At 42.6% G+C, this 19410-nt stretch overlaps 1 protein-coding gene across 1 annotated transcript in view; it reads left to right on the top strand.

Annotated features, from left to right (window-relative positions):
• Positions 1 to 19410, top strand: part of CAPZB (capping actin protein of muscle Z-line subunit beta) — a gene marked incomplete at both ends in the record, with an annotated part of 35748 nt that overhangs the window by 5715 nt on the left and 10623 nt on the right. Inside the window, 2 exons of the mRNA XM_079545636.1 lie at positions 4201 to 4322; positions 9578 to 9691. Of these exons, the coding sequence (XP_079401762.1) occupies positions 4201 to 4322; positions 9578 to 9691 (236 nt within the window). The remainder of the gene's footprint in view (positions 1 to 4200; positions 4323 to 9577; positions 9692 to 19410) is intronic.

A 19410-nucleotide genomic window follows, 5' to 3' on the forward strand; every position in this document is an offset into this window, starting at 1 on the left:
GATGGATCAAATTAAGGTTTAGCAATGTGTGGATTTGTGGGAGTGACTTTACTGGTGGTTTTAAGCCCAAGATGAGTGGAGCCAGGCTTCCTTCTAGAGTTTCCACAACATCCGTTATGCCGTGTCTGTGTTCTGCAGGAACAGGAAAATCTGAGGCTGTGGAATGACTCAAATTATAATAATATTTTATTAGATGCTAGCCCGGAGGGGAGGAACCCAGGTTGCAGGGGGGTCTTGTGCCAAAGCAATTCTTCTGCAGGAGTGCTGGTGACTTGCATGGGCTCTGCGTTGCTGTGGAGTGTTGCTCTGCCCAAGTGACACGGGCAGTGTTTGTTGTGTGAGTTGTCTTAAAGAAGACAAAGCAAATTAAAACTGTGGGTTCGCACACATCTAAAATATGCATTTTCCTGTTTGCATGCAGGTTTTAATTAAAAACAACTTGTCATGTGTGCTTTCAGATAGCTGTGTGTTACAGACCCTGAATCAAACGGCAAATGGATCTGAGTGCCTGCATTGCTTATCTTCTGGAGCTCACTCCATCTTCCTTCTGATTCCATAAGGAAAAATGTTTCATCTTTTAATTTTACTGCTTCTAACTTAGTTTTCCAGCAACGCGAGGTTCCTGTGGAGGTCAGAACGTACTGACCTCTGCATAAGCATGGAAAAAAAGAGGTATTTTTAAGCCCAGAACCTCACACTAACAATATTACTGCTTCAGTTGCAAACATGATTCATTTCAGTCAAGGCTGCTGGAAAAAAACAATAATGGTAGTGTGCTCGGGTTGCAGGGTTAGCAAGCCAATCCATTAGCTGTTCTGAATATGTAAGGTGAAGAATTTGATGCAATCCAATGAGCATGATCAAAGCTAAGGTGGAGAATGCATAGCCATGAAAAGCTGGGATTTACTTCTTCAACCTTTGTTGCTCGTTTACTTCAGTCTTTTCAAGAGGCTAATTTAAATGTAAGAACCAACAAAACAGCAGCAATTGTTTTGGTGATATTTTACCAAAAAGTGAGATGAGAAGGAATGATTATTAGGTGAGCTACTGTGAGAAGAGCATGGTTTTGACTTTGGCACGAGTGATTATTTGTCATGATAGCGGTCGACTTAATTAAAACACTGTCCACATACCTGGCTTGCTCTGATGGGGAATATTGTTACACAGGACAACAGAAACCTTGTTCAACATGCAGGAGAGTATGCTTAACTCACTTTCATTCTGTTTCTTTTTCCTCTGTACTGCACATTCATTATGTATCTCCTTGGGAAAAAAAGCAATCCATCCCCCAAGCAGTGCCCTGTTGCATGGAATGTGCTGCTGAATGATGCTGCTATTCAGTTCCAGGCTGAGTTGAGGTCTCCCAGGAGCCCTCTTTTTTCTTTATTGATTTACATTGAGGGTGGTCTCGCTCCATGGCTGTGCATACGAGCTCCAGAATAGGTCATTGAGCTCTTACTTGTGGAAACATGGGTGTGCCATGGACTGAATAGACTTAATGATGGCTTTTAGCTCAAGATACAAGGCTAAGATTATATTCTGCACGTGACCAGCACGGGATAAGTGGGTGTCAGGATAAAGATGGGAGCACGCTCTTTGCTTAGGAATCAATCCCATCCCTGTACAGCCAGTATTTTCATTGCAGGAACACTTACAGTGGGGTGGTGAATCAAATCAACTCTTTGAAAGAGTAGATAACAGCAGGACAAGGGAAAATGGCTTTAAGTTGAAGGAGAGAAGATTTAGGTTGGATGTCAGGGTGAAGTTCTTTGCTATGAGAGTGGTGAGGTGCTGAACAGCTGCCCAGAGAGGCTGTGATGCCCCGTCCATCCCTGGAGGTGTTCAAGGCCAGGTTGGATGGGGCCCTGGGCAGCCTGGGCTGGTATGAAATGTGGAGCTTGGTGGCCCTGCACGTGGCAGGGGGTTGGAGATTCGTGATCCTTGAGGTCCCTGAGAACCCCGGCCATTCTGTGATTCTGTGAAATCACTGCTTTACATTTCAGGATTTGGCCTGAGAAGTGGGTTTATTCGTGCTGTTTTGAATGCAAGCCTGAGTTCCCTTTCTGATGACTATTGGAGACAGATGCACTTACTCAGGCACCCAATGCCTTTTGGCTTTCCCATTAACACAGTAAAAGCTAATAAGAGAAGTTCACAGTGCTAATGTACTTGCCTGGAACCTTTGAATGACAGCAGGTCAGCTGGGCTTTCAGGCAGAACTGCCTTCAGTTCAGATTTGGAAGCTTTCTCACTAAATATAAACTGAATTCCATCAGGGTTTAAGTGCACACAAAGTAACTGAATGGCTTCAGGAAGAAAGTTTGGTGCTTGGCTTGGGGAAGACTTAAGGAGAGGTGCATACGTAGTGTGAAAGAGCTGCTCAGTGCCTGTGTAGCAGTGCTTGCTCAGCCCCAAATATTTTATCATTGCCTGTTTTTAAAAAGGAAATTCTGAAGGAATCAACAAATTTTGTGTTGCTGGGGTCTTTAAAGCTGCAGATTACTGTGTTGACTTCCTGCTTTTGCTTTTTAAGTGGCTTCATTACGCAGAAGAGGAAGACCAGTGTGCATAAATCTGGTGAATCTCTTGTAAAGGAAGTGCAGCAGCTGTTGGAAGTTGATACAAGAAGTGATACAGAAATTCTCTTAGGGTAGCTATGCCAACCTTGGATGTTTTTTTCCAAAACTTAAATTGCATAAAGCAGCTCCATCAGTTGAAACAGCTCAATTCTTCTATGAATGAAGGAAATTCTCATATTCTTCCAAAGTGGATTGGGGTTTTCTTCCCCATTTCATTCTGAAACAAACTGAAGGAATAAAGAATACATTGCCTGAAATCCTGGAGCAAAGAGAGAGTGAGTGGTTAGAAATCTGACTGCAAAATGGTACTGAATTATAGTACAATATCTTAGTTTAGTAAGTAGATGCTACAAGGCATTCTCTGCTATTCCTCTAAGACCAGCTACAGCTCATACAGACTAAAAACGTGTCTGTGCTTATGCACAATTCTGTTACTGAATCATCCAGGGAGGAGTTTAGTTCATCATTACTACATGGAAATGAAATTCATTGTTTTTAAGATGTAATTAATGTGTCAAGGGTTCCTTCTGGTCACAGAGAGCTTGTGCTGTCCCAGTAAGCAGCGCAGCAACGCCCTCAGCACGGCTGGGATCTCCATGAGTGGCACTTGTTGGTGTTCTGCATGGAATTTTTGGAATTTTAATAATAAATCCTTAATATTACTTTATGAAAACAGGGGCTTCAGGGGGTAAACGTGGCAAGAAGCCTGCAGCTGTAACAGCACAGGCAGAATCATCCCAGCGACCTCTGAGCACCGCTCAATAACAACCTGACTTTATTTGGCTGTGTGATTTATTTAATTTAATTTTTTTTTTTTGGTCTTGGGCGTGAGAATTCGTGGAGTTCTGTAAGGATTGAATAGAACTTTAAATGGGAATTTGCAGGTTTTTTTCTTTTTTTCCTGAGGGGTCTTTAGTTGGTGATCTTGGATCTCAGATTTGTCTTTTGCAGATGGGGACGGTGCAGTCATCCCTGCTTGTTTGGGGTCAGTGGGTTTGGAACAACAAGGCTTAGTGCTCCACATCCCTCTGTGGCATCTGAGTGTTTTGCAGTGATGCTTTAACCAAAGTCCTCCCTCTGCTGTGTTCCTCATTCTTTTCTACCCAAGGGATCCTCTCTTGAAAAAGAGGGAACCCTGAGGAGGGGGGTGAGGGGCTTTGCTGTGATCCTTGGTGCAGGAATATTGATGCCTGTGTTAGGAGATGGATTGGTTTTGCACAAGTGTGTGTGCATACATGCACATATTTTATTAACCAGCATGGTAATGGTTGGCCAGCTGCCTGGAAACTGTTCTAAACTGTACCCAGAGAGGGAGTTTGTGAAAAATACATTAGTGCATACGGATGGTGTGTTCTTTTAGCAGCTCTCTGCTTTCCACTCCATTATAAATATTTACCTTGATTCATCAGTCCTCCACAATTGCTTTACTGGCCGTCCTTGGCAAGTAGCTAACATTCAGACTGCGTATATTTAAGCACACTGGACCACACCAGTGGTTAGGTAATGAAATCTGAAATTATTGGAGGCGGCTGTTAATAGCAAAAGCTGTTTTTAAGAATATCATGCTCTTCTAATTTTAATCTCATTACCTTCTCTCTCTGTATTTTTTCTCCACAATCAGGTCCCAAGCCTCTGTGAAGATCTCCTCTCTTCTGTTGATCAGCCATTGAAGATTGCACGAGATAAGGTGGTAGGAAAAGACTATCTATTGTGTGACTACAACAGAGATGGAGACTCGTATAGGTGAGTTCCTATCCCAAGAAATGAGCTAGCTGGTTTCCTTTCTGCATCAGAGTATTGAAGTCCCTTCTCCCTCTTATCCTGATCCAAAAAAGGGAAATTTAAATGATATTAAACTGTATTAAACTCATCTTGGTGATAAGCCTGGTACTGTTTCAAATCCTGACAACTGTAGAATGCTTTGCTTTCAGACAACGTGGTTGTATAGCCTCTAATCTGATGACCTTAGCAGCTCAGGTCTGCTGTCTGTCCATCTCAGAAACAAGATAGGTTTTATCCTAGAAACCCCAGGACTTTGTGTGTTTTCTGTACCAAGATCTGTAGTCATTAACTCAAGCCTAAAATCTGATGTTGTTATCCTGTTAAAGGGCTGACACTAACGGGTTCCTCTTAGGCTTCCTGTAGCACAGCTCTATCTTTGAGGATTGGAACCAATTGGATCTCCGGAACTGTGGTGTAAAATTAAATCATCTCTTGTTGCAAGGTTGTAAGATGTTTGGAATGGCTGACAACAGAGAAAAATGATGATTCAGGCAGCACGTTTAAATAAAAGAAATTGGTTTGTACAAAGCAGCGTGGACTTGCCAGCTGGGAAAGCTGCTTGCAGTTGTGTTTTCAAGGGGTTGTTCTCATTTTGGATGTGCAGTGTCATTAGTTCTCAATGACAATCTTGGCCCCAGCTTTCAGTGAAGGAAAAGAATCCCTTTCTACCAAAATAGCCAACTTATTTTGAGAACTGCAGGCGAAGACAATGAAAATATTTGAACAATATGAGCTTTAGATAATTATAATAAATTTCAAAGTGGAAAGAGCTGTAATAATACGATGAGTATTCAGGATATTGGCAGCCACTTTGAACGCAGTCTCTCCTTTTATGCTTTTCTTCCATACCTTGCCATTAGGATGATTATATTTCAGCAACCAATGCTTAATGCTATTTGTTTTCCTTCCTCCATTGCCTGCCTTTTGTTCATGTCCGTAGCATCGGTGCCATAGTTCCAAATATTTTGATAAAGAATTACAAAGCTCATCCAGAAGCCTTTTGAGTATTGCATCACCTGGCTTCTGCTCTTTTCTCCTAACGAAGGCTGCTACACCATGAAGTAATGAACACCATCCATCTTCTGTCCTGAGTTAGCAGCTCAGCTGTTCCACCTCCTCTTCTGGTTCCGATTAGAGGCTTAGATTCTGTGCTCCCTTTCTGGTTTGGTGTAATAGCTTATGTTTGTAGTGCTAACAATTGAAACTGCTTTGCAGTAAGAGTTTAGCTTTCCTTTGCTTCGCGGTGGTGATTTATGTTCATTTGGCCAGAAAGTTTCAAGAATTCTGTTCCAAGTTGGAATTACACAAAATATTTTGATTTTTTTTCTTTGGCTCAGACCATCACTGCAGACACAGGTAAGTTTATGAAGGATTATAACTTAGTTGGTTTCGGTCACAGGAAAGGTACTTAACTAAACTGAAAGCACATCTGTCTGTAGATGATTGATACAGGGAACACACTGAGATTCATCTTGCCCTGTTAGTGTGAGGAGCAGACTGCTAATGGATGTGGAGTTTGACAGTGCATCTGGGTTGTGGCCAACTGTAAATGACAGAGAGCTTTTTTTAAGTATATCCTCTATTGCAGTGGGCCCAGAGGTAAGCAAGTCTCTAAGGTGAAGTTTCTGCTCATGTTCTCAAAGGTACGATCCTAACATTGAGATCTTCTCCAGGCCACCACAAGGTGTGTGTGCACAGCTCATCCTTTATGGCATGTGCAAGAGGACGGAGCATACCACAGATAATGTATTTCTTGTGGGTCCTTCATGAGATGCTTTCTCCCTGAGGCTGTGATGTGTTTCTAACAGTCTCTTGGGATCTTTGTTAGACTGTTGACATGAGTATCTATCACCAGATGCTCAGAAAAATGGAAAAGGCACTTGTTAAACTGTATTGCAGCATGCTGCAATAACTAATAACAGTTGCCCCTCCCCATTCCCCAACACTCCATGTTTGATCACTGCATTTGGAAGCCCTTTCTTTAAGGTTAGTTTCATGTTTGCCTCTGAAATTTACTCAGTCTCTTCCCTACTATATCCCTATTCAGATACTTAAAGACTAACAGGGAAGCAGGAGGACTTATTACATCATGAGGTTTCAGAAAAGCTATTTTATTTCTTTGCAGTGAGCAGCCACAATGTATAAATTGTTGGCATTAGAGAATGCTATTCTTTCTCTGAGGCTTTTGGTTCAAGTGTTCTGGATCAAAGCGATTCTCCCTTCTGGAACTGATTGGCCTCAGCTCTGTTTCACAAAGTAAATTCCTTCCTTCAACAGAAAGCAAAAGCCTTTGAAAACCAGGCAATGTGAACATGTGCATGTGTTGATCCAGTCGGTGCCTGTGTTCAGATAATGCTATTCATACCTCATAAATTCTGAAGTTGTTACTGGGAAGTGGCTCTTGCACTAATGTAATCAATTAGACCCGAATCGAGGAGGAGTGTTTTATACTTTCAAAAGCTTTTGATATTTCCACACAGGTTTTCAGAACCCCACTCACTGGGTGAGAAGTCACAAGAAGTGCTGCAGTCACCTGCAGAATGCTACGTCCCCAGTTACTGCATGCTTTGAACTAAACTTCAGTTTTCTTCTCTTGGAGACTTTACTAATTGCATTTCTTTTAATACAAATCCAAAGATTTGAAGATGTTCTGTGGACAGCTGAGCCTTGTGTGAATTCTGCAGGAAGCCTGGAGCTTCCTCACTGGGAATCGAGCTTTGTAGGCCTTTTTTGAGCAGCTTTACAGTTGGACTGGGTGGCAGCTTTGAGAAAAAACAGGGATGTTTGTCCATTCTGATGACTGATAACCTCACATGTTTCATGGGGGCATCCTTCAAGGAAATTAATATCCTAATTGCTGAGCCACTCGCCATTGACTCCTTCCTTGTATTAAGGAATGTGATTTTCTTTGTGTTGGTGTGGATCAGACCACGAAGTACATCCTGGAGTCTCTCTTGGATCTTCACATGTCAGTACTTTCACATTTCATCATATTATCACACTGCTGCTTATGTGATCAGTCTCTTCTGTGTGTATGCTTGCAGGCAATTCTATGAGTGCTCCTGTAATAAGAGGAAGGTTTGGGAGCATATCAAAAGGCAGTGGAATCCACATTGTGAAAGCAGACCCTTTTTTTTCTTTTTTTTTCTTCAATATATAGGACTTCAAGGTCTCTGACTTTGTCCATACATTCCCATTCAAAGTATGTTTGATCACTCCATTAAATGGAATCCTTATGGGGAATTTGGTGCCAACAACACTGAAGCCTGTTAACTGAAACAAAAAACATTCTCTTTTAGGGAAATTAGAGGTCTGACTTTTGAAATTTAAGCGCCCTTGTCCATCTGTCTTTCTTCAAATAGCCTCCATTAAAGCTTTTAAATGCATTGTGAATACTCTTCCACAAAGAAAAAAAAAATTATGGGGTTGTGTTATGAATTTTTTTAGGTGAAGCTGCTTCTGGCTCCAACTACAATGGGTTGAAAATGCTGCGGTCCGCTTGCTAGAAAGACTCAGTTGCTGGCCTTCCCTTCAACACCATTCCAGCAGCCTGCAAAAGAGATCTGAGCAAGGAATCAGAGAATGCTTGGGCTGGAAGGGATATTCGGTATCATCTAGTTCCATCTCACCTGCAGTGGATGGGGTTGCCACCAACTAGATAGTGCCACTGTCTTGTTTCTCTCCATTTTGGATGCAGAAGCTTCCACCTAGTACACCTCTCAGCTTGTTTTGACATTTGCAGTCAACTTAGATAACTTAGTTATCTTTGGGCTGTAAATGCAGTTCTGAGTCTAGCAATACCTGCACTACAGACTCAGTAGCTCTTTCTCTTTTATATTTGGAAATAAGCATCTGTCTGACTTAAGGAAACAAAGCATGAAGGGGCTGCTGATCTGATCACAAACCAATCAGTGTCAGAAGTGGGAAACGGAAGCTTTTTACAAGCATCTGGTATCACAAGTCTCTTTTATCTCAGTCTTGCATGAGTTTCTCTGAGAATCTCCTTTAAATATTTGCAGTTACATTTTCCTCAAGTTCTTCTACTTCACGCAGAGAAATCTCATTTTCAGGTGCCATTTGCAATTTGCACTTCTTCATGTATTTCCACTGTGCCTTTACCATTGGTTCTTTGCTCATCCACCTGGGTCTCTTTGGTGTAGGCTGGCTTTTAGCATGCTGCCCAATGGGTGCAGGTGTCCCATTTGGGAATCTTACCTTTTGGGGGATTTTTTTTTTTGCAAATCTCTTCTGGATTTCAGTGGGCTGTTAGGTGAATAAATGTTAGCTGTCTTCTTCAGAGCAAGTGAGTTTTAAGCAACTATTTTAAAATGAGAACCACCAGCTGAAAAACATTGCCCTGGGTGGATGTGACATGGTGATTTAGCTTTTCCTGATCTCTCACCTATTTGTTCAGATGTGGTCGGGAGGAGAGGGGAGAAGTGCTGTGAAAGCACGAGGGCAGCATGAAGCAGAGCCTGTTCTTTGTGCTTTGCATTAAACACGTCCAAACGAGTTACTTGTCTGAGAAATGAGTAACAAATGGGTACTGAGGAAAAAGCCCTTGCGTATGGACTGCATTAAGACCTAGTGTTAGTCCACTGGAGTATTCTGAAAACTGAGTAGGCAAAAGGTGGAGGTACCTTTTCTTAAACTAGCAGTGATATATGTAGGTTGGTTATCCCCAGGGGAAATGAAGAGGAGAATGCAACTTTGCAGAAAGGGAGTTATAAAAGTCTCAAGCATTAATCTTTTAATACCAAATCTTTCATTAGGAGCACAAAATCTCTTCCACACCTGCAGAAATCGTACAATAAAAACTGCAGCTTTACAGACCCTGTTAAACCCTGTGCATTGTTCAAACGTTTTCCTACCATTGTGCTAAAAGACAAGTTTATTTGAAAGCAAAATAGTGGAGGAGAATTTGGACCTTAATTGTAGATGGCAAAGTTTAGCTCGAATATTGTCAGATGCCAAACAAGCTGCATAATGTATTTGTATTTGCATGGAAATAATTTTAAATACCTGATGTGTAACAGCTGAGGTTGAACCTTTGAATACTTGAGAAGGAGCAGATGCAAACCCAGGCGTAGTTTTATGCATTTATATAGCATAAACTCAGAGGATGCTCGCCATTGTTGGACAGGTCAGGCCCACCACTCTGACCTCTCTGAGTTCCCCTGTTGTCTCACTCTCTGCTTTCCTTGTCTCCTTGGCAGATCACCGTGGAGTAACAAGTATGATCCTCCCCTGGAAGACGGTGCCATGCCATCTGCTCGCCTGCGCAAGCTGGAGGTGGAAGCCAACAATGCCTTTGACCAGTATAGAGACTTGTATGTCAGTTCTACCATACACAGCCCTCTACTTCCTTTGTTTCCTTCAGGAGGCATGCAGTACATATATTGGCCTGAAATGCAGTGCCACTGAGGGTGGCATACGTGTGTATACTGGAGGTGGAAGGGTAGGCAGCAGCTGATCTGGGAACACATCACCTGTGATTTCGTGTTGGGAAAGCACAATCCAATTTGCCAGCTGATGCTAACGGCAGAAGCTGAAGTGCTTTCTTGGCTCTCTCTCATCTCTTGAATAGATTAATGGCATCTTTGTCCTGAAATGACTTTGTTCTCTTTGATCTCAACTAAGTTCAGTCCTAAAGCATCTGCTTTTTCTATTCCCTCAAGACAGTACTCTCTCCAGATATCTACCTCTACAGCAGAAGCTTGCACATCTTGTCAGATTGCAGGCGTTGATTGTGAAATGTGGCAGTGGTGTGGGGAGTCATGTACTTCTGCAAAGATGATTGTGTTTCAGGCCTTGTCTTGTGAAAGAGATGTGAAGGGAAGGAACTAGTGGAAATGTGTGAGAGCAGTGTAATTAGGCTGTATCCTTTCAAAGCTGCAGTTGCAGTTTTTCCAGGTGACTTGTCAGTTAAACAGTCTTGCTAAAAGGAGGGAATGCAGTTGTCTTGCATTGCATCCACAACTGTCTTCTGTACAGCCTGTGGTCTCCTAAGCAGCAATAGGATGGAAACAGTCATGTTAAATCTAAAAAGCAAAGGTGTGTGGAAAGCAAAAGAAACGTACTCCTTTACCAAAGTTGGGATGCTCTCACATTGGAGATCCCTAGTGATCATGGAATAGGTGAACAGCTTTCATTGCTTCATGTTGCATCCAGGTGGAGATAACTTAGATGTAGTTAATCACGTATCACTTGAAATTTACACTATTTTAGTGCTAACAAAGGCAGCTTAAAAAGAAAAAATATTCTTGCTGATTTTCTACTCGTTTTAAGATGTGATTTGATGTAAGTGTTGCCTGTCCAGACATGGTCTTCTCTTAAAGATACCAAATTCTACTTTTCTTGCAATATGTGAAGGTATCCGATCTCTAGTAACAGTTGTTATAGGTGTCTGAATCCATGAAAGATTGCATTTCTGCATATGCAGCAAAGAGAGGTTTGCAGTCTCCCTTTAGGTGCAGAACGGACCCAGACGAGTAGGGTTTTTGTTCAGTGAGGTGAAAATGAGTAGCTTTCTGGAGCAGAGATTGAGCACAGAATCCCTCTGTGATCACTGACCATGAAGTCACAGCTGGATACAATAACTTCTCCAAAGAAGTTTGCAGAAAGGAAAGCTCAGTACAGCCTGCCTTCAGACTCGGTGAATCTGCTAATCCCTCTCGGCATGGGGTACAATAGTAGCATTAATATATTGTATGGAAGTAAAAAGAAAGATTTTATCAAATTTCATCTTTCAGTTAGCCAGTCCAAGTTTGGCAGGCAATACATTGTGAGAGGGATACAGGAGGGATTGCTCACAAAGGCTTCATTCTTGTGGCATCAGCCAGAAATGACTGAGGCATTATGGCTTGCAGTACAGACTAGATAAGAGCATCAGTCAGCAGAACACACTTTGATGCACGTTAGGATCTCAAAAATGTGTCAGAAAAAGAGGAAAAGGGTGGCTTATGTTTTGCTGAGTGGTGTAAAAACTGTAGTATTTTTGGAAAGAATTTGCAAAGTTAGGGAAACTTAACCCAAGTGCTTGAAGGGTTCCTCATGCTTGAAATTGGAAGTGATTTGTGCTTTACCTACAACAGAGGTCTGGATAGAAACGTGCTTTTGTTCTTGTAGTTGGACTCTGCAGTTTCCTTAACAATTGGATTTGGTATTTTGACAGCAAAAGCTTAATTTTTACTTGGAGATTGGAGGGGAAAAAATGAGGTGGTGGTAACAAGTGCCAGCTTTTCACACTTCTGCTGCCAGCAGGTCAGGTTGGGAATGGCTGTAACAATTACTGGCATAACAGCTGCTGAAATCATGTGGGAGCCCAAAGCATAGGGAAGCTTGTAGTGGGAAGAAGATGGCAATTGCAGTGATGTCATTTCCATGGTCTGCTGGAGCTGGAAACTAATGGTATATCTCCACTGCAAAGGTCTGAGTGCTGTCGATTCAAGGTGTCACTGGCCTTCTGGTTTGGTTCTAGGCATTTGTTCACAGGGAACACCAGACTCCAGTGTGCTTGAACTTCCTATAATGAATGCTTCTGCTAGGAGGTGTTTCAAAGCACTTTGAGGCTTTGTTTCTTAGCCCTGCTGGGCTGACCCACTGACTTTGTGCTTGCACTTCTCCAGGCACTCGCGGAAAGACATTGCACTGTATGGGCTTGTCGTTGATTGTAGGGCTGAAAAAGGAAGATTGTGTGCAGAGGTGAGTTCAGGCTGCCAAAGCAATTTGTGTTAATTGCACCAGAAGAGCCTTTGCACAAGGAAGCAAAGTTTAAAAACAACAACAAAAGCAAACCCAGCCAACAATCTGCAGCATGCATGGTTGTCTGGCATCAGATGTTAGCCTGCAGGTGGGTGTGAGCAGGTCAGGATGAATGACCTTCACCTGAGACAAAATACTGACCATAATAAAGGGATAAAGCATTTCCTACCCTGGCCTAAATTAGTACATTGGAAGCACTTGTTTCTGAGATGTTGCTCTGCATGGTGCTCAGCTTTCAAATGCATCTTAGAGAAGCCATTCCAGTGGGGGAGCGGAAGAGGAGGATGTTTACTTACCAAAGGAAAATAAGTACTTTAGAGAATATGTGCTTTTCCCACTCCGCTCTCAGCACGCACTCCAAGCTTCCTCTGGATTATCTCCCTTTTTACCTTCATGCACAGTAAGTGATAATATCTCACAGAGTTCATGTTGAGCCTCTTCCAAAACCTCAGCTCGTTTCAGCTTTTCCTCGTGCCGGTTGCATTTGGCCCACATACCATTCCTTTCTAGATTTCTGTTGTAATCAGGTGTGGTTAAGTATCCACCTACATCTCATGAGTCATCAGCATGGATCTGCCATTTCCCAAGGGTTGACACCTGCTGGTGTGGGTGGTTTGAGGAGAGCAGCCTGTTGTGCATTTGTTGACGATTGGTGTGAAATAATCCGTCCACATTTGTTTGCTGGTGACATACATTTGAGTTTTGCCCCTAAAAGCTTATTGAGCAGCACATGGGGTGACTGCAGTGTGAAAACAACTTTGGAGGAGTCCTGTAGAGTCCCACAAAGTAATTTCAAATCGTGAAAGCTTGAGAAAAGCTTTCCTGGGGTGTGGAAGCTTCAGTGCTTCCTAACCAGTGCTACGTTATTTCCTCTAAACATCACTTGGCTGCTCACCTTTTATTTCTGGAAATCTCCTTGGGTTGAAGAGGAATCGTACTCATTTTTTGCTCTCACAGCAAGTGTATTTCTCAGTTATCAGTTTGACCAAAATGTATGTCAGTTTCCCAAAAAAAACCCCCACCAACTTTAATTTTGATCTCCTGCTGCCAGGTTTAACTCAGACACTGCCTGAAGCTAATGCCCCGGTATGTTTTTGTTCAGCAGGTTATTATTCCCAGATGGAAGCCTAATATCTCATACCATTCAGTGAGGGCTTTGGCTTTCCACTTCCAATATCGTGAAGATAATTTCTTCAAACACATGGTTGTAATTTATTGCCCTTTGCTTGACGTGTGTGTGCGCAATTGATTGAAATCAAAGCATAATGAGGACCAGGGTGGCTGGGTAAATCTATTTTAGATCCTGCATTCTGTTGTTTTGGGTTGGAGATAATCAGTGCTTTAATTAAGTAATCTAATCGCTCTTTGTTGTCTGGAAGAAATCATTTCTGAAGTTATTAAATAGACCTCCCTGGGGAAGGATGCTGCTGCTCTGGGTGTTTCTACAAACAGGATGGTTTTTGGCAACTCCAGACTAGTTTAGTAAGTGTACGTACATCTAGAGAGCTGTTCTTACCTCTTCTTTTCTTGGGCTCAGTTGAATTTCTTGGAGGTTTTGATTTTTAACAGCTGTGTCAAAAAAAAAAAAAGAAAAAATCCAACCTCATGTTGATCATTCAGCTTCTGTAAATATTGTTATTGATTAAGACTTGGAGTTCCTTCAGCAGGGTAAGCCATGAAGCCTTGAACTTCCGCTTCTGTCTTTGAATAGATGTTGATCCATTTTCAATGTGTTATGTTAGGGCTCTGGATGAGGAATTTAATGGGAGTGGAAGGAGGTCTGGGAGAGGATTGACCTCTAAAATATGTCTTTATTGTGCGTAATCCTCTTGTTATTGAATGTTGGATTGGAACTGTGTCTGACGTGGAGTTAAAAACAAGCTGGCACCTCACCTTTTAACTTTCAGAGTACTCCATTTACTCTTCTTGGTGTTTTATGTCACTGAACAGCCTGGGTTCTCTCGTCTTTGGGGTTCCCAGAAGTGGACTCATAGGTAGAATAGAGATGTCTCATTTTGGGGCTCTGCACCATCATCTCTACCACCAAGCGCCTTTAAGCCCTGGAGCTCTGGGTAGCTTTCCCCTTTTTAGCTGTTCTTATGGTTTTTTGCATCCTGTTACATGATCTGACTCCGAGATCCTCCAAGAGGATTTCTTTCATCCGAGTTTGAAAACATTTTGTGCTGCTGGCAAGGTTGGTAGCAATTCCTTTATTTGCCAAGCTGCTCTGTGTTGACTCCTTTTGCGTATGGAGCAGTGCTGATTCCACCACACTGATGGAAGCAGAGCAGCAGATGGAGGAGGTGCAGCTCACCCCTGGGTTCAGCACAGCCCTGCTTTCAGCTCACCACGGGACCAGGCAGCTGCACGCTCTCTCTGTAAGCATTCTGTCTGTGTTTAGATGTAAACCTACTTTGCCTAAACTGAAAACCCATGGAAAGCTTTGAAGTGACTTTATTGCCATTAGCTCACTGTTCCTCATTAATGGTTACTAGCCCTTTGTGCTGGCTTTCTCTTGGGCTCCAGAGTCGCTGTGGTTTGCACAGCGAGAGCCACACAGATTGAATCCAGATGCATTTGTTATGCATCCTAGCACTAAGGAAACCTGACTTTCCATCTCACTGCTGGCTGGGCTTTTGCACAATAGGGTGTGACATCAGGATTATGTCATCTGTGAGATTCTTGCCTCCGGGTTAGGCTGATAAGTACAAGATGGAGGCTCGTAAGACAAACCTAAACTGCCAAGATGCTCACTGCTTTAATGTTTGTGTGCTTTTAAAATTAAAGCCGTGTTGTTTTCCCAAGGAAATTGTGTTTAGATGTAAGAATAAACAGAGCAGCGTTGGGATCCCTTCCTTAGCCTGCCCATAGCCAGCACAAAACTCAAAGCAGCACCAACCCTGAAGTTGTTGTACGTTACAAAGGTTAAGGTGAACTTAGAGGAGGAAAGCATTAAGCACACTGTCATGCTGTGCAAACTAAATTAGTTGCTTTTCATCCAGTTTCTTTTTTCTTTGGGTGCCTTGTTTTGGAGCATATCTGCACAGGCTGCATTCTTATCTTCTGAATCTGAAATTTTCAGAACAGGAGGAGTTTTTCCCTTGGGTTCCCATGGTTCCTTATGATTACATAAAGTCTCAGCACAAGAGGGACAGCTTGTGTTAGGAAGCCAGCACTGTCACAAATGAACGGTGTTCAAAGGGTGGAAAACGGAAGACAAATTTAAGAGCAAGCACTAGCCATCTTGCAGTGTATGTGATGGATGCATATTGGAAGGATGAAGCTGCATGAAATCTCTAGCCTGCTCAGGCTTTGGCACGCTTAGTACATGACACACAAGACTTGTGCTGCTGTCTTCTCCCCTCCTACCCATCCAGGAATTGTAGCTGGCAGTCTCTGAAATGTGTCAGACTGGTGGCTGATGAAGCAGTGGGCTGTGCAGAACAGGCTGCTCCAAGGATGGGCACGAGTGAGAGATTTGTGAGCCATTTGGTGCTTCCTGGCAGGTAATGAGCCACTTCCCCTTTTGGGCACGGTACAAAATGACCCATTGTCTTGATTATTAGGTGGCTAATGGAGCTGTTTCCAGGTGACTCCTCAAAAGGGATTTGGTCTGTAGTTTCCATCTTCTGAGAGCAGTTGGATGGTAAGGAAGGTGTGAGCAATGCAGGGTTTTGTTTTTTAAATAATGAAAGGTACTAAAAAGCAGAAAACCCAAGGTCCTGGGGATATTTAGCCTTCAGGATCCCATTGGATCCCATTGTTTGGGTACTGTTTTCGCTCCATGCAGAGTTCTTGCACTTCACAACTCTGCTTCACAGTTTGAGTCATCCCACCACGGTCCAGATGTGTGCTTTTAAGTACAACTGGCATTGAAGTTACACATACCTAACGAGATTGGTATGTTTGCTCCAGGGACTGTTGCACCTGTGTATGCTGGAAAGAATGTCAGTAAAATACCTGTGCAGAGTCCACGGGCATAGTTTGGGCTGCGTTCATAAACTGCAGTGAAAAAAACAGCTGCTCTGAATACACAAACATTTTACCTTCCTCTCTGCAAGTATTTAGGTAACATTCTTTATGTGTTACATGGTTGCACCCCTGGGATTGAGAAGGCAGAGGCGAATTCTCAATCATTTATGTGCAGGCCAGCAGGAGAGGTGTTACTTCTGGTACCAGGCTGGCCTTTTTTAGAGAATTAGCTTTTGAGCATCATTACTAGAAAGCTGGACACAGGCAGCGAAATTATTTGGTGTCAGCTGCTGTCCTAAAGACTTTTTCCCCCCTGACTTGAGCTACAAGGCTGCAGGTGATTGGAACAGACACCTCAACAATGTTTTGGGTTTGGTAGGGAGTGAACTGCTGGAATTGCCCACTTCCTTCATGTTTCTGTTGCTGTTTGTGTTTGAAACAACAGGGTGCAGGCACAGAGGAAGGACTGGGGGGAAGCTGTACCAAGTCACATGGCACCAATGTCTGTTTTAATAGGAGGTGAGGTGTCTCCTTCCTCACCTCATCATGTTTTTGGGTTGCTCTGGTTGTGACCCAGTCATTGTCACTGCGGTACAAATATCTGTAGGTGAACCCTCAATATTTCCCCTTGGGGTAGTTTTTTTTTAAGATAGGTTTCTTGGAAGTCTGAATAGAGACATTTCCCTTTCCATGCTGAACTTCTGCAGTTGGAAGAAGTATCCATACAGCCTGGAGAAAACAAAATATTTTACTTCTTTGCAAGAGCCAGCTTGAAGCACTGCACCTCTTTTTGAAGGTTTGCATGGCCCATCTGAGATCCCAGTAATGGTACTTTGGCATCAGGGTTTTGTTGCTGCAAGAGTCCTAAGCCAGCTACAAAAACCCACCCACAGCCTTTGGCATTCAGTTCCCTACTGGAAAACTCACAAGAGTTTTTATGGATGAATGATTTGGTTCTAGAGTGTAACTGAGAGTCATGGCTTCTTTTTATTGCCGTGTGGTGGAAACTCATTTTCTCAGCATACAGTCCAGTATTCATTTGCAAGGCTTTTGGGAAGCAGAATGCTATCAGGAAGGTTATGGTGTCTTTTCTGATGTGTTCCTTAGTGGTAACGTTAAGAACCTGTCCTGTACTGAGGAATCTGTCAGATCCCTCTTGAAGTCACAGCTTTGTTCTGGCCACAGCCTCTGTCTGATGGATGCAGCTCAGGTTCCTTAAATTTCCATCCTGCATCTCCACCCGCTGGAACTTCAAACACTTCATAAAGCTTTGGATCACCCTCAGCTTAAATACTTCCCTTTATTCCTGCATTCATAAAGTAGGTCAGTCCTAAGTGTGACTTTTTTTGTATAAAACAGCTTTTTTCCAGGAGCTTTGTGGTTGATGAGTAGTGGGTATGAAACTGAAGTGTTTGATCGTGGCTTTACAGCTAGAATTGATTTTGAGTGAAATGCTACACTGAATTTCGCAGAGAAAATAATAGGAGCGGTTATGTTGGGTTTATGGCTCTCAGTCACCTTCTTGGGCAGCCACGTAAAAGCTGATTCTACTGGAGATGGAGGAGCACTGGCTGTCCTCAGAGCAGGTGGTGGCATTGGCATGGTGCTTGGCAATGGGGGGATGTGACTGATAGCTAGAAAACAATGTGTTTTGTTGTTCCCTTCATTTTGCTGTAGGTAAAGGAGGATCTGTCCCGGAGAGATGTAGGATTTTAGTAAATAATAATTAGTTTCAATCACCATTAAAGGGGTTTCTTGGAGACAATCCAACCTTCATGCAGCAAATCCAAGTTTATGAATGTAGGTTTAAATTCCTACCAACCTGTCTGTCATCCCATTTTCTATTATGCAGCAGCCAATTAACCTGTATTACTTCTTAATTTTTCTTGAAGAAAACAGCTTTCAAGGAATGTTCCCCCCCCAGACGTGACTTCAAATAGTCTTCAGAAGCCTCCCTTCAGTACATTTACAGCATGAGGAAATGTAGGCTCTACAATGGTCATTTTCTGTAGATTTTCTCCCCACGAAGGAGGAATGAGTGGAATGGTTCTGGACTGATGAGACACAGAGAAAGCCTTGGGTCGTTTCCATCGCAGCGTGCCTCGGATTCATGATGGTTCAATCACTGCCATTATTGTTGGAGTATCCATATACGATGTCAGAGCAACTTCATTGAAGTAGCACATTAGCATTTAAAGCAATATTAATGCTATATTTGATTCATTAAATATACACAGGCAAGTTAAAGCATTTCCATGTGTGTGCTGTTAGTTCTGGCGGGGGGTTCTTCAGATGGTTTTATGTGGTTTCAGACAACATTTTAGCACATTCTTAAAATACCCACAAAAGCCTTTATGTAGAATCTCATAAAGGTGAACCACATAAAATTATTCTTTTTTTCCTGTTTCATGTCATTAGGATCAAAGTACAGTAGGTAAGAATGAATTTCCAAAAGCCTTGTTTTGGTCTCTCTCTTAATTAATGTTTCATGCTTGTAGCAAGCTCATAAAGTGGGTAATAGGGAAACTCTCTGTGTACATGGTAATATTCTCAGAGACTTCCAGTTTATTTTGACTGAATTCACTTATTCTTTATATGAATATTTTAAGCAAACTTGCTGTAGAAGTGGGCAGTGCTTTGGGTTCTGTGGCCTTTGGTTCAAGCCCTTCTGTCAAAGGAAGCATCAGAACTCAACATCAGAATCAGAACTTAGCTTGCTGAAGTCCTGAAATTGCTGTTAACTGCATTAACCAAAATCCATTTGTGAATTCCCCAGGGGACATAAAAAGGGTGTTTGTTGGTTTGTTAGGTTCAAATTGCCTGCTGGAAGCCTGGCTTCAGCACACCTGCAGAGCACAGGGCTTTCCTGTAAAGGCAGTGCCTTAACAAATGTCATAGGATGGTGCTGTGTGTGTTTGTTTCTTCAGTTACACAGTTATGCATGCACACAGTTGTAAAGAATCAGGGCTGTTTTGGCGACTCTGCCTTACAACAGCATGCTAGACTGGCCTGTAAATGCAGATCAAATGTTCAGAGCAGCACAGGTTATTTGCAATGCATTCCTGATGTTTTTTCTCCCAGCTTGTGGAAGGTGGGTTGGTGTTCCTGAATCCACAGCGCTTCAAGCTGATATGCCAAGTCCAAAATGCACAGTAAAATCACATCTGAAGTGCCATTGACAACTGCCAGGCTCGTGTTTAGAAAGGAGGGGAGCACGAAGGCGGGAGGCTCCAACACGTTTTTCATGTTGGCGATGAGCGATGTTTCCATTTCTTGCTGGAGAGGAGAAACGTGCAGCCACTTGCAGATCTTT

The sequence above is a fragment of the Tetrao urogallus genome, assembly GCF_951394365.1.
Source record: "Tetrao urogallus genome assembly, chromosome: 21".
NCBI lineage: Eukaryota > Metazoa > Chordata > Aves > Galliformes > Phasianidae > Tetrao > Tetrao urogallus.